At 28.8% G+C, this 15392-nt stretch overlaps 1 protein-coding gene across 3 annotated transcripts in view; it reads left to right on the top strand.

Annotated features, from left to right (window-relative positions):
* LOC118201757 (DNA-binding protein P3A2-like) overlaps positions 1 to 14877 on the top strand; it is a 77965-nt gene extending 63088 nt beyond the window's left edge. For all 3 annotated transcript variants that reach the window (XM_085825714.1, XM_085825713.1, XM_085825712.1), the window contains exons 10-12: positions 251 to 437; positions 1715 to 1984; positions 8231 to 14877. In XM_085825714.1, coding sequence (XP_085681840.1) covers positions 251 to 437; positions 1715 to 1938 — 411 coding nt within the window. In that variant the 3' untranslated portion in view covers positions 1939 to 1984; positions 8231 to 14877. The remainder of the gene's footprint in view (positions 1 to 250; positions 438 to 1714; positions 1985 to 8230) is intronic.
* The last annotated feature ends 515 nt before the right edge of the window (positions 14878 to 15392 follow it).

Genomic DNA, 15392 nt, shown 5'->3' with positions numbered 1-15392 from the left:
GATAACAACATGCTTTTCAAATGTTTTGAAATTTTGTCCTTGTTACGGGAACAGTATACATTTGAAAGATTTTTTAAAGTTACATTACTTATAAAAAATTATTTTTGAGTGTTTTGAAAGTTTTTTTTTTTAAATTAATATTTTGCCTTCCTTACCATTAAGGTAATATTCATGTCATTTGTGTTTTCAACTTCTGTTTGAATAAAAACTTTCACTGTTATTAGTTCTTCATAATCTGAATCAATTTTAGGTTCTTGGCTCTCAAGCTGATGGAGAAATAACTGCTGGAACACATCAAGTCAATGGCCAGACTGTTACACCTGTTAGTATTGATCTGAATGGTGAAGCAGGAGCTCAGGCAGTTGCAACATTAGCTGAAGCAACTATAAATCCTGATGGACAAATCATTCTTACTGGAGAAGATGGCACACAGAGTGGTATGTAAAATTTATGAAAATGTTTATGCTTTATTTCAAGAATGAGGAAAACATAAGCTATTTATCTAATGTCAGTCTTAAATCAATAAATATCCAATTTTTAAAACATATAATATGTTTAAAATTTTGTTTGGCATAGCTGAATACTGTGAAGCACATGATGACCATCTGTTTAAGTGAAATGTTGTCTGCCTGGAAAATTTTCTGAGAGAAAAATGGATCGAATTTACATTACGCAAAGTTGTCAAAATACCCATTCACTACCACCAGCCTGTTTGCTGGTCTTGTGTAATTGGCCCTGATGGGTTAGTAAGATATTGTTAACTTATCATATCAGCTGAACGGATGACAGTTATAGGTTGAAATATGCAAAGGAATCTACACAAGATATGCATAATAAAATTGGATATCTGAATAAAGAAAAATATCAGAAAGTGTTGAAAAGGCTGAACCTAATGTGATGAATGTAAACAAGAGTGCCACACTCCTTTAGACTGTAAAGCAGTGCTTTAAAAACAAGAAGGAAATAGGGCTTCTCTTTCTATTTTCTACCTCTGTGATTTTAAAATTATCTGAATTTAGATCTTATATTAAGGCTTTTGAAAAATGTTGAGGGATATGTTATAAACTTTGATGAAAAATTCTTAAAAAAAGCCAAGAACTTTGTTGTCATAAGTTAAAATATTGACTAGGGGCTAACAAAAAATAAAATATATCTTCTCTTCACCTCTTGGTAAATGCAGACTTCTCCATGGTTTGATGCTTACTGCTTAGTTACCAAAGCATGGATATCTCAGTAACCCGTTGCAAATCTTTTAGCGTAATTTAAATCATACAGATTTCATCTCCTGAGTGACTCTCAGCATAATCTTTGTGCAATTTTTTTTTTTTTTTTTTTTTTTTTTTTTTATCATCTGAGCTGAAGATTTGTACTATGAAGACTTAACATATGAGAGTTATATTTAATTTTGCTTCAAATCTATAGATGTTATTTTAATTTTTATCCACATTAAATGTTATTTTCACTGTGTTCAGAAATACTTGGCTAAATACAAGTTTTTCTTTCTGACTGAAGATTTCATCAGTATTGAGTTGTAAGTTTAATTGTAGGTATTACATTAATGCATACGTTAAAATTAGATCTTGTATAATTTGGCAATCAATGTTCTTTGAGCATGTAAATTTCTGCAAATTAAAAACATAGAAATAAAATATAGAATATCACTTTATTAAGAGGATTTTTTTGGAATATTCTAATGTATAATTTTGTTCCTTAGCTTTTCCAGTCTCTGGTATGGTGTCAATACCTGTTTCTATGTATCAAACTGTAGTAGCCAACATAAGCCAGCTCACAGATGCACATGGCATTCAAGTTGCCATGGCACCCATAGTCACAGAATCTAATTCAGAGTCCCCAGTTAATGTTACCTCGACCACAGATAATGTCAATGTTTTGACTGCAGTCACATCATCATCAGCACAAGTCTCAGAACAGAGTTAATACCTCAGTGCTCATTGATTGATCATGAATATTCATTCACCATTAGGTATGCTATATGTATATATTATATCATATTTTAAAAAAATTACCAGAATTTTTGTGTTAATGAAGAGAGTATTTTTCTGTGCATATGTATGTGTGTGTTGCATGAATAACTGTAAATATGGCATACTTGTAATTTAGATGGTTCCTTAAAGCTATTTTTACAAAATTTGATTTAATATTTTTATTTAATACTGAAGAGACGTTTTATGTATATTTTGCAGTTCTAGGGAAAAAGCCCACAGGAAAAATGCTCACAGAATTATGCTCGCAGGAAAAAAGCACACACAGAAATATGCTCACACAGAAAAAAGCTCACATAGATATATACTTACATGCAAATAAGCCCACTGATAAATAAAATAAATACATAGAAATATCCTTATATTAATCAATCAATAATTAATCGATTTGAACATCATACACATACTCAATTTTTAAAAGAAAAATTTTTGATCATTTAAAAAAATTATTGGACTAATGCTCACATAAACGTTTTCAGGGGCAGTGTATAAAAGAAGGAAAACTATAGTGAAGTTTTGCATGTACTATAATATTTTATACTGCTGCCCCTGTACGACATTTTTAATCCTGTAACTGCCAATAGTTAATTTTTGTTTTTTACTCTATTTTTTGCATACTTTCAATGTGTATCTATAAAAATTAATGTTTGAATATAGTTAGTTAAGTTTGGAGCCAAAAATGTTCTAGAAGACCAGTTTCCAATCGAAGTGTGGAATCATTGTGAAGCAGCTTTCAAAAAATCTCGTAAAACCACAAATTGCTACGAAAGCTTTCATAAGGTACTAAATTCATTATTTAATTGTAGCCTCCCAGTATGTGGTTTTTATTTGACGGACTGAAAAAAGATTTAGCCTGTAAGCGTTTATTATTAGCTATTGTAAATACATGCAGTACTAAAGTAAAAAAAAAAAAAAAAAAAAAAAAAAAAATAAAAATAAATAAATAAATAAATAAATAAATAAATAAAATAAAATAAAATAAAATAAAATAAAAAAAGAAAAAGAAAAGAAAGAAAAAGAAAATTTACCTTTGGTAATCGCGAATCATGTAAGAAACTATGATGAAATAGATGGTAAAATTAGATTTTTACATACATTAGCTAATATTCAGCACGTTTATGTATTTATAACTTTTTGAAATATATATTTATGATTTATATATAATGTATTTTACATAATTTAAATGGAATATTTATTTATGTTATTCTTCTAAATGCTTATATTATAAAATGTGTAACTTATATTTACTATTATTTTATTTTTTTAGCAATTAAAATTGTAGTAATTTTTCACTGTATAATTCTGTTTAATTTTCCCTTCTTTCTCTCCTTTTCTTAATTCAAAACGGCCCATTTATTAATCTTATATAGCAACTGAATCTACACATAAGTTATGCAGTTTTTGACATACATATATATATACGTACACCATAGATGTTTTGGTATATATATATTATAGATGGTTTGGTTTGTGTAATTACGGCAAAGCCTCCAGGGCTATCTGCCTAAGGAGAGGGATGCCTTCGTGGTGCACTTTCTAAGAGAAACTGGCTCATATACACGTTACACATGGGGAAAACCATGAAAGAAAACGCCCATGCAGCCAGCCCGTTCGCGGGATTCGAACCTTGGACCGAACTACGAGTGTTCAGCAACTTTACCGCTCGGCCAACTACCATAGATGGTTTTGTGTATATATATATGTATTGTTATGGATTTGGTATTTCAATAGCTAATGTTAGTTGAATTATAAATAAAATTGTTTTATTCCCCGTGCATTGCAGCGTGTGCATTTAACATTTAATAAATAAATATCATTTTCGAGAAAGTTCCAGAAAATTCTCGCGCACGATTTAAAAAGCTTATATAAGCGGCATGAAAACCTCTAAATTCGTAGTTATTTTAGTTACCGTATTTGATGGCATATAAGACGCACCCTTATTTAGAAGGACACACCCGAGGGGAAAAAAGAGCGGACTTTTGAAATTTTTTTAACTAAAAGAAACCACATTTTAAGTTATTATAGTCCGCATGTACCACAATAACTTAAAATGTGGTTTCTTGTAGTTCTCACGTTTCGTAAAAGCCAAATAAATAATCATTGAATGCAATTACCAAACATATTTTTATTAAGGAAAATTAACAAACGGCAAGCTATTTTGAACATGATATGTAAATTTCAATAATGAATAAATGAATGAACGGCAAGCAATCAAACATAATACAAAATAAAGCAGAAACAACAAAAAACACAGATTCAAGGAAAACCTTGCCTATATCATGAAATTAGACTTTAACCACTTTCAAAACCATAAAAATCCTTTTCACTATCATCATCATCGAAAACGAGAATATCGTCATCACTAGTATCACCTTCTTCGAATAATGTGTCGTCTTCTGTTCCGTCAAGAGCATTACTGATTCTGCACTTCTTAAAGGACTTAACAATTACTTCAGCCTTTATGTCCTCCCATGATCGTTTTACCCACTCACACACTTGTGAAATAGAGGGCTGCTTCATTCTACCTGAGGGTATGAGGGCGTGATGTGGCTCTCCTATCCACTTGTTCCATCGTTTTCGCGCTTTTTCCTTAAATGGCTTATTCACCGATACAGCTAAAGGCTGCAATTGGCTAGTCAGTCCACCACGGATGACAGCTATCTGGGTTTTTAATTCTCTTGCTTTATTCTTTATGGGTTTTATGGGTGCTAAACTGATCCAAAACCAAAAGTTTCTTAAGGTTAAGGTAAGTCCACCAGATCGCTTCACCCATACGTTATATAACCACAGTTTCATTCCAGCTTCGTCCATCCAGCCTCTCGGATGAAGATAAACAATTACACCCGTTGGAAGTTTTTCTTTCGGATGAGTTTTTCCTTTGAATATGAAAAACGACGGTAGTTTTGTACCATCAGCACAACATGTTAGAACTACCGTATATCGGGTTTTTTTCATGACCTGTGGTTTTTATGGTTATTGATTTAGGCCCTTTAACACTCACAGTCTTGTTGGATGGTACATCAAATAAGAGTGGAATTTCATCCATATTTCTTATTTGACCGAGCTCAAAAGAAGTTTTCTTGCGTGCATTTATAACAAACCTATGAAATGCTAGTATTTTTTCTTCATAATCTTCTGGCATTTTCTGTGCAATAGTTGTTTTTGTGCGCATTGATAAGCCTTGCCTTTTCATGAACCTGTAGCACCAGCCCTCAGACCCTGAAAAGTTCTGATTCCCATCTTTTTCTACAAAACCTTTGGCCTCATTGATTATCATTTTGGTTGAAACACGTATCCCAGATTTCCTGTTATCTTGCACATTTTTATGGCATTTTCAAGTTCAGGCCAAGATGGAGCTGGGCATCGAAGGTTATATATTATGTTTTTGTTTTTTAGCAAAGGTTATATATTATGTTTTTGTTATTTATGTTTTTGTTTTTTAGCAGTCTTTGATTGATCTTTCTGCAGTCGCCAAGTATGTATCATTTTTTCGGTAGGTGGTGGACCGAAATGCCTTGCTGCTGCTCCGTTTCCATGCACTTCTGTTTCCTTGCTGCTGCACCGTTTCCATGTTTAACACTCCTAGTTTATACTGAATTGTATAGCTTAATCTTTTGTTTCCTGTAGTCGTATTTTTTTTTAAACAAATAGTTTTAAGCACTGATACTGACACATTTATACAGAGTAGCACCGATACCGAAACGTGTGTCGGCTGAGTCAAAGAAAGTCCATGTAAAGAAGGAAAGGCTCCATAGATGTAATGTGACCGTCTAATCTGTTCGAACTTCGACATCAGCTTTGAGCTTTGGCGCGTTTTGGCGACAGATATTTCGCGCATGTGCAAAATAATTACGGCAGATGTAGAAAAAGTTATGTGTGTCTAGACCTTTATCCGGGCTAAAAATAGCATTCAGTATTGAAAGTTAACCTGTGTCCTTCACGTATAAGATGCAGGTAACTTTTTAGAGACCAAATTTAGGAAAAAAAGTACGTCTTATATGCTGTCAAATATGGTAGTTTGTTGTTGTTTTAAGAGTTTGCTCTTGTTGACTAGCGAATTCATGGATTAGCTTTCTTTAGCTGTTTTGAATTAAGTTCTTTTGAACGTTTGAGAAGTTAAAAGATAACTACTGTGAGATATTGAGATACTGTACGAATATCAGAGGAAATTTAAGCATTTTTGTTGTGATAATCATAAATTTTGTTAATTTATCATTGGACTTCATTATTTATTTATCATTGCATTCATTTCATAACAAACCCGTATGCACGCAACAATATATTATAGAGGGTTGTTTGGTATATATATTTAAATAATTTTTCTTTGAACATTCAATCGATGTTCAAATCAATTAATTATTGATTGATTAATGTAAGGATATTTCTATGTATTTTATTTATCAGCGGGCTTATTTCTATGTGAGCATATTTCTGAGTGAGCAATTTTCTATGTGGGCATATATCTGTATGGGCTTTTTTTGTGTGGGCTTTTTTCCTGTGAGCAATTTTCAGGTCACCATTTTTTTGCATGTATCATTGTTAAACAAATAAATGAATCACAGAATCTGCCTGCACCATCAATAGAGCAAAAGAAAATTTTTCAGGTGAAGTTTGTTCTGAATCTTACTGATTTGCAGCAATTTTTCAAAAATTCCTAATTTTTGTATCATTACATTTGCACAGAGCTGTAGCCAGGGTTTACGGCACCAGAGGAATACTGAAAATTTCATGCCCCTTTCCTGTTTGCCAGACATGGAAAATATTTCATAAGGCACCCTCTGAATGTGCTAGTTAACAGATGTCCCCCTTACCCCCTTACCCCCTTCCAGCTTTGCCACTGCATGCGCATTAAAATTTTGGTACTGTTCAGTTATCGGGGCCACATGAAGAAATGTATGTATGTATGTGCCTATGTTTACACACACATACATTCGTACGTACATAAATACATGCATATGTGAACACATTCATATGTACATACATTTCGCAATCTGTAGAAAGGTTCAAAATTTTTGGGTGAGCTATTATAATTAAGTAATTTAGAATGTTCAGCAGCTAATTTTGGATTAACAGAAACACAGTGTTTTTCCAGGGGAAAAGGTGATCAATTGAATCTGATCTATGTCCTCTAGATAATGTTAAATCAGATTTTGATTGCATTCTTGTGCTCCTATTTATTTTGTGATTTTTGTATTTCCCTTTTCTGTAACTTTACTGCTCTAGTGACTGTTGGTTATTATCTGGTTTAATAACTGGGTTGATTTTTACATATTTATAGGGAATTCTGGATTCTATATGTTGGTTTTAAATTTCATTTCTTTCATGACTTTGTGGATTTAGTTCTAAACTTCTTACTCTTTGTCTCTATATATAAACCAATTTTTTAATTTTCTTTAATTTATGTTTTACCAGTTTATTTTGTTACACAGAGAAAATAGGTTTAACTTTCAAATATTTAATACAGCATTTTCGTTTTTGTTCCAATTTTTGAGATTTTGATTTATTTTATGTATATATATATGTGTGTGTGTTTTTATACAAGGTGATTAGCAAATGACTAAAAGATTTGAAAAATTCATAAGGTTTGTTTTCCAGTTTTTTTTTTTTTTTTTTAAATTTTCTTTTCTTTATAGAGCATCCGTGGTAGGTTAAAATATCTATGTATGATGATGTCCACAACAAGTAAAGCTTACCACATTTTTATGTTAAACTGATTTAAATTAAAAATGATGCATTCTTTTAGTTTTCATTTAAACCTTTTAATTACTGAAGTAATTAAAACTTTCATTGAGGAAATCTCATCTTTTTCAAGATTCACAAGTAGCCGTTTATCAAAAAATTTTACTTATTTATTATTTCTGGTGTTTTGCTGGCTATGTGGAAATTTTTATTGCTTTGTGTGGTGTAATTAAGACGAAACTCGCTTTATAACTTTTATAAGAATATGTTTAATATCAAATGAAAAGCTGTCATCTGCTTTGCTGCAATCAAAATAAGTCTTCCTTTATTTTTGAGTGCCAGTTCGAATTAGAATAATGTGTGATTTGTATATTAATTTATACAAATAATTATTTTTATAAATTATAAACAATAAATTATAAATTATAAAAAATAAATTTTATTGAATAATAAATTTAGATTTAAATTTTTAATATAAATTAAAATATAATTTAGCCTTTTGCTGTATATATTATGTTTTAATCGTTTATTTATTTATTTATTTTTAGTAAGAATGCAATGATGTACATTGAGTCATCTTGCACGTGGTCTTTCTCATGATGTATATATTTGTCGTCTTCACTTTGTACAGAACTTATCTGCCAGATTACTTCAGTATTTGCTGTGTGCATGTAATACATGTTGCAGTACTGTGATTTTAAAAAGATGTAACAATTCTTGTTAAGGTAAGCAGAACCATGCTGCATAAATACTGTAGTTATATTTCTGTGGCATTGAAGGAATTTGAGTCATTTTAAACATAAATACTTATCCAAGGATATGTATGTGGCGTGCAACTGTACATATGTTTAGTTTGAATATATATTATACCTGACTGGTTGATTTTATTTGTTATTGTTTTCCAGAGTTTTCAGAAGTTAAATTGATCTCACATTTTACTAGAATATTGCCCTCTTATCTATCTTTGTTGATGTATTTTAAACTAATAAGTTGAATATGGCAGTTGCATGAATTTTTCTAGTTGTTTTCTTGTAAAAATTAATGGATATGCAATTTTTATATATTTGTTATAAGTGGCTATGAGGGTTTAAAAGTACTTTGTGAATCACAAATTTTTTATTTGTGCAGAATATGATTTTTTAATACACTAAATTTCTTTAACAAATTTTTCATATTGTGTTAAATATATATGATTTTTAATTATCAAAAACTTGGTAAATTTAAGGGAATTTTATGTACATATGGCTGCTTAATGATAGTAATTACTATTAGTTACCCAGTTTTCTTCATTTTGTTATTTTTTATTAAATCATGCTATTATATCTAGCACATCTGTTAGAAAGTAATCCATACATGCTTCTGTTAATCTAAAAATGTACTCAAAAAGTTATTATGAATTTTGCAGTTTTAGTGATTTTTGAATGTTTGTCATTAAAATATGTGTATAAAGTTTAATTGAACTTGCAAGTTTTTTCCCTGCTCTGTATCTTTTTTACAGATTTTGTAGTAAATGAAAATAAGCAAACTCAAATGTAAAAAACAAAAATATTGTTATTGTCTTAAGTTAAGGAAAAAGCAATTTTTGCTCAACTGAGAAAAATAATTAGATATTAAGCATATATGTTGTGAAAAATTTATTTACTTGTAAATTTAAGAGTGTCCCCCCATAACAATTCTGAAGCATATTTTATCCATGAATAAATATCTAATAACAGTGTAATTGACTGAGTGACTAAGACTAGTGTTTTTTATTGCAGCAACTGAAAGTAAACATCTCCATGCATAATATGTACATATGTAATATAAAATATGAATATTGTGTTTTCTTGTGGAACATAGTTTATCACTCAAATTAGAGTGTGATAGGAAGGGGAGAGTGTTTTACGAGATTCTAATGAAAGTAGTCAAACAATAAATTTTCAAATGGATACGTGATTTCCTCCAATTCTAAATATCTGTATTCTTTTTAAGAGAAAAAATTCTTCCTTTACTCTTTTTACCACAGTTTGTTGAAATTTGAAGGTTTTTTTTTTTTTTTAATTGGTGATGTAATTTCAAATTTTGTTCATATAATGATAGTCTTGAAAATTGTTTGGAAATTATTACATATAATTTAGATTAGCAGTAAATTTGATTTGAAGTGATCGAATTCTGAGTTTTACAATGCTTTTTTCATATCAAATATCTATAATTTGTATTCATTTAAAAATGTTATTTTGTTTCTTCATCTGTCTTTGAAATATTCATTTTTTCTTTCCTATATCTCTTGATGGCATTTGAAGTTCTTTGCTGTTGAAATATACTATTGCAAACATGTTTAGTTAAGTCAGTAGGAAAACTGAAGTAATGATAATATTTGGATATACATTTTATTTTGAATAAAAAATTCTGTCCATATCTCTGTTCTTTTACATAGAGTCATAATGGTGGTATATGTTTCAAGAAAAATTTTGGCAGCTACAATGATTTAAATGTATAAAATTAAATTTCTGCAGAGGAAAACTTTATTTTTGTTCATCTCAACATCTACAGTTGGTTATTAAAAATATATATTTTTCTGTATTATGCAAGTATCTGCATAATCATAATTTTTATTATATTATGAATAAGTCTTCTGTGGCTGGAGGTGAAGATTATAAATTAAAGATATCGTGTATTAAATGTAACTTATTATAAAGCTCCTGTAATAAAAAAGTTTTAAAAAAAATATTTAAACTATAGATTAAAATTATTTTTTGGAAATACAATTTAAAATAAGGTTTCCTTAGCAGTTTGCACATTTGATTTTTTTTTTCCCTATCTGTAATATGTTAGAGAATGGTTTTATTATTCTTCATTTGCATTAATGGAAACGGTAAATATGTATTTCTATGTTGATAGCAGATACATATATTAGTTACAACTTGATTTATTTGTCTCTGCATCAAATAAAGTTATTTGTTTAGATGTTTGTGTGGAAAACTAAAGAAATTTAATGCACGCATATTAAATGCTTTTTATGAAGAACAATTTTTTAACCATTTTGATTGTATTTTGCTAAAGACAACCATAGACTACAAAGGTTCATTATTTCCTTTCCTATTAATACTTTGTATTGTAAGCTGTTGCAAAATTTCACACTGTTGATTCACATTTCAGGGCAGCATACATGATTTTATTTTATGGCTTAATTTGTAGAATGGCTTAGAATTTCTGCTACTATATTTTATTAATGTGCTGAGTGGAGTCTGATGAGTGGTTAATTAAGATTGTGCAGCTTTCAAGTTCTTTTAAACGGATCCAGTTAATTTAAAGGCATATTTTTTAATGTTTTAAATTTTTATATAGCTTAAATGAAAAATAATTTGAGTATAAAATTTTTCTCTTTTAAGCTCAGTAAAATGTTTGTATCAAATAGATACAAACATTTTACTAACATTTTACTAACAGAAGAATATTTTATACTTTCCAGTTTAAATAAAACTGGAAAGTATAAAATATTCTTCTGTGTACAATAACTGTTAATTTTTATGAAGTGAGATTAAATTATTTAAAGTTAGTATGAGCAATTGTTTCTAACCAAATAATTCACTTTACTTCAAAACTTGATATGAAATTCTTCCTTTGCTTGTTATGGGAAACTTTTATAGAAATTTGGTAAAGCTCTGCTAAAGTATGTTGTTAAATTAATTATATAGCATTCAGAGCTATTTATAATTTCATGTACAATACCTTTTTTCCTTGTAAAAGAATAATGCACATGTTAAAACAAAAATTTTCAAGTATACTGAAGTAATGTACATTTTATGAATAATCATATAACTTTGTTGTAGCACATGTTTACTATTTCTTGCACTGCCATTACATTGAACTGTGATTTTATGTTCTGCTTTCCTATAGCTCGTGTTGCAATTTTCCAATAAATAAATAAGAGTGTGTATATTTTGTTTTGGTTATAAATCTCTAGTGTTATAAAAACAACAGAGAGTCTAGTCCTTCCTTTTGTAAATTATATTGTATTATATAATTGTATCTATAGACGTTACATTTGTTATGTATTTTTCATCATGTCATACATATGCATTAAAAATGCTGTTAGCAAATGCAGTCAGTAAATTAGGCTGTTTCATGTGTGAAGGTAGTCGTATTTCATGATGTTTCAAAATTTATGATTTAAATATTCTTTTGCAGTAGAATTATAGACAATTTGGAACTGGAATGATTTCATAAAATAGCCTGAAGAAATGAAATTTTATTTGTATTTGTAATGTATGTTTAATTTTATGGAAGCTAAATTTTTCTATAATTTATAGGTTGGCATATTATATGTAAGTATTTTGTTGATACTACAGTTGTTTTTGTACTGTTATCAATTACTGAAATCTGGAATGTTAATTTAAGGAATAAAATCGAATGGATTTCTTTTTCCTTTGCTCTTAACTAAAAACATTTATAGTATTTTTTATATTTGAAGTATTAATCAAATTCCTTTAATAGCTTATTTGTAAATGTTTTTATGCAGTTATGTGGATTATGAGCTACTCAAGGCTTGCACAATAACCAAATAAACGATCAGAATAGCAAATCTTCCCTTTGTATATAATCATATAATAAACAATTCATTTCCATAAATTAGAGATTTTTTTAATTACCAGCATTATGAATTTAACGTCTCTAACTTCATCTGTATATAATAATCTTACCTCAGTACAAAAATCCTGATTTCCAAGATCTTTGGAAATTTTAAAATTCTAATTTTAGTATTTCACTGGGTTAATTTAATTTACTGTAATATAAATTTGTTTTATGAAAATGAGTTGTGGAGTATAAAGTGCAAAATTTTATTTGCAGCAAATAAATTTTTATATGTATATATATTTAAGTCAAAGTAAACTCTTGGTATTTCAAAGTTCTGACAGGAATGAAATGCTCTTAACACTGTTGAAATTTAATAATAATAATTTTAAAAAGTTAGTGAAATATGCAGTTTTACAGTTTTAGACAAGTTTGAGCATTCCACTCATTGATAATAAGTTTCAGCTGCTATACCTTACGTAACTAAATAAAATGTAAGTACAGAGGTATTTAAAAGTCTCTTTCGATTCTGATCAAATTGAATATTTTCAGAGCTTTTAAGTTCTGGAGAATCACTATAGACAGGCAACCAAAAGAACTTGGAATTTTGTTATAAAAATCAGAACTATATGTTTTAGTTCATTCAGGATCAGATTTATAAATGCTAGATATGCTTAGCATGAATTAATTAACCGTGATAAGTAACTTTCCCATAGGAGCATATTTGGCTTGCAAACTAAGTATGATTTGCAAAATACCATTTAAGCAACTCCTGATAACAAATTTTTCAAAAACTGCACCATAGAATATCTGCCTTTTTTTTTAAACCAAGCTGTTCATTTAAATGTCACATGATTATGCAAAAGCATATGCATTTTCATATAATTCAAAGTAGAGGAATGTTCACTATTTAAAATTTTTAATTTTTATAAAAAAATTTATTTAAAATTTATTTATAAAAAATATAATAATTTTCATTTACAAAAGGAATTCCAGTTTTCAAACAAAAGCCAGTAAGTATTAATAGCTGAAATTTCTGATAAATTAATTTTGATTTAAATTGCCACATTCTTGTGTTTGTAATATATTTTGGTTCTGTTTTATGTAAAAGTTAGAATTTTAAGGGCAGAATTTTGAAGAATTTAAGTGCCAACATTCTGTTTTTTTTTTTTTTTTTTTCCCCTCTATTCCCTTTGATTAATATTTGGCATACATCATTTAGTTAAAAGTGCAAAATAAAATTAAGTATTGTCTTTTTATTTGTCTGAGTGTACAATCTTTAATTACAGTTTCCTTAAGAAAAACTTGCACAGTAAGGAAAGGGGCCTAGCATGTTTACTCTGTCATTAAATTTTTTGATGTGACTATAGCAATTTTAGTAGATATGAGAAGAAAGAGTTGTGAATTACAAGTGTGTTATAAAAAAAAATTCAATCTACCCAAAAGTTTACTTGCATGAATTTTTTCATTGATCTGCGGTGCAGTCCATGCTAAAATACAAAATATTATTATTCAGTTCTACTGTGCTGTTTTATATATTTTATACATTTGACAATTCAATTTCAAATTTTTGTATTTTCAAAATTTTCATCTGAATAAATATAATGTATGATATACACACAAGAATTAAACAAGTATTCAGGTATTTTTAAGTTTATTTTTCTCTCCTAATTTATAAAGAAAAAAGATTGTGCATTCAGGTAAGGGCATCAAGAAAATGATTATTTTATTCCAAAAAATTTTGAATATTGATCTTTTATATCAGCTTAAAGTTTATTTAATAGGTTTTAATTCAAATTTGAAACAGGATGCAGTATAGTACATATAGAACATGTAACACAAATGTGAATAACAAATTTCAAATATTTGGGATAGTATGTTGTATTATAAGTATTCTATTAGTTGGCTGATAAAAAAAAATTATCAGTTCTGGTGGCTGCAATTGATCCCTTTGCTAGGTAAATGCATGTTTCAACTCGAAAATGTCCAGAGGATGGAAAACATATAGCCGTCCCTAAAAAGGGTTTTTCAAAACCTTGTGTGTCAATTTTTTATGTATTAATTAAGAAATATTGGTACAGCAGAATGTTTTTGCATGTTAGTGATTATATACTTAATGAAAAAAATTTTAATAGTTTTATGCATTGTTATACATCATTGAAAGAACTGTCAGAAAGAAATCTTTCTTAAAGGATCATTGGAAATTTTTTTGTTAAGTCTTCTTGTGAAGTACTTGTAGAGTTATTTTTAATGATTTTAACTGTACATGTTATTGTTTACTGAGAAAAAAAGGTTTATAATAATGTGTATGTATACACATTTGAGCATCATTGTATGCAAGTTGGTAAAATGTCTGAACCAAAAACTGTTTTTCAACACAAATTTCATATTAACATTTATAATTTTTATCATTAATATTTTTGCGATAATGAGTTTTCCTTTCAACAATAATCATTTGATTATGTAAATGTGTACAGTTTGTGTGTGTACTACGAGCTGTAGTCATAAGTTCTTAGTGTATATATTATTAGATTGTGTGAGATATAATTTATGTGAAATTGTTATGAAAAGATAATTTTGTGTATGTAGATTCTAATCAATATCCATCTCATCAAAGAATAAAATAAAAATATTATTGAAATTTTCTCTTGTTCTCTTTTAGATCTAAAAGCCATCTAATAGAAATTACTAATAATGAACTCACATTATAATGACCCTTCTGTTAGCCAAGGGGGGAGAGGCTGTAAATCAGAGGCTCTTTTTGTGGAATGTTCAGAGGTTTACAAATTTTTAGATAGCAGCTTAATTATTAGTTTTTAGGCTTGTGGTTGGTAGAATGAAATTATTGGATATTATTCAACTCAAGAGAGTTAGACAGGTCATAATACCTTTATGCTTTTCTTAAACTTTCAAGAAAATTGAATTTCAATATGTGTAACACCATTAAAATTGGACCCATGGAAATGTGTTGAAAAAGCAGCTGGGCAACTTTTCTTCTATATGAAATGTTAAAAGATGCCTTTCTTAGAGAAAAGTCTTGCAATTTATATTATTTATGCATTCATTAAAATTTTCATGGTCTGAGTTTGATGGATCTTTTCCTGCTGGTATATTATTCCTGTAATTTTGGAATTTTGTTAATACTCAAAAGATTTC

The sequence above is a fragment of the Stegodyphus dumicola genome, chromosome 10 (assembly GCF_044657685.1).
Source record: "Stegodyphus dumicola isolate Sdum_Otavi_A_Nest chromosome 10, ASM4465768v1".
In the NCBI taxonomy this organism is placed as follows: domain Eukaryota; kingdom Metazoa; phylum Arthropoda; class Arachnida; order Araneae; family Eresidae; genus Stegodyphus; species Stegodyphus dumicola.
This window is presented reverse-complemented; position numbering and strand designations above follow the sequence as displayed.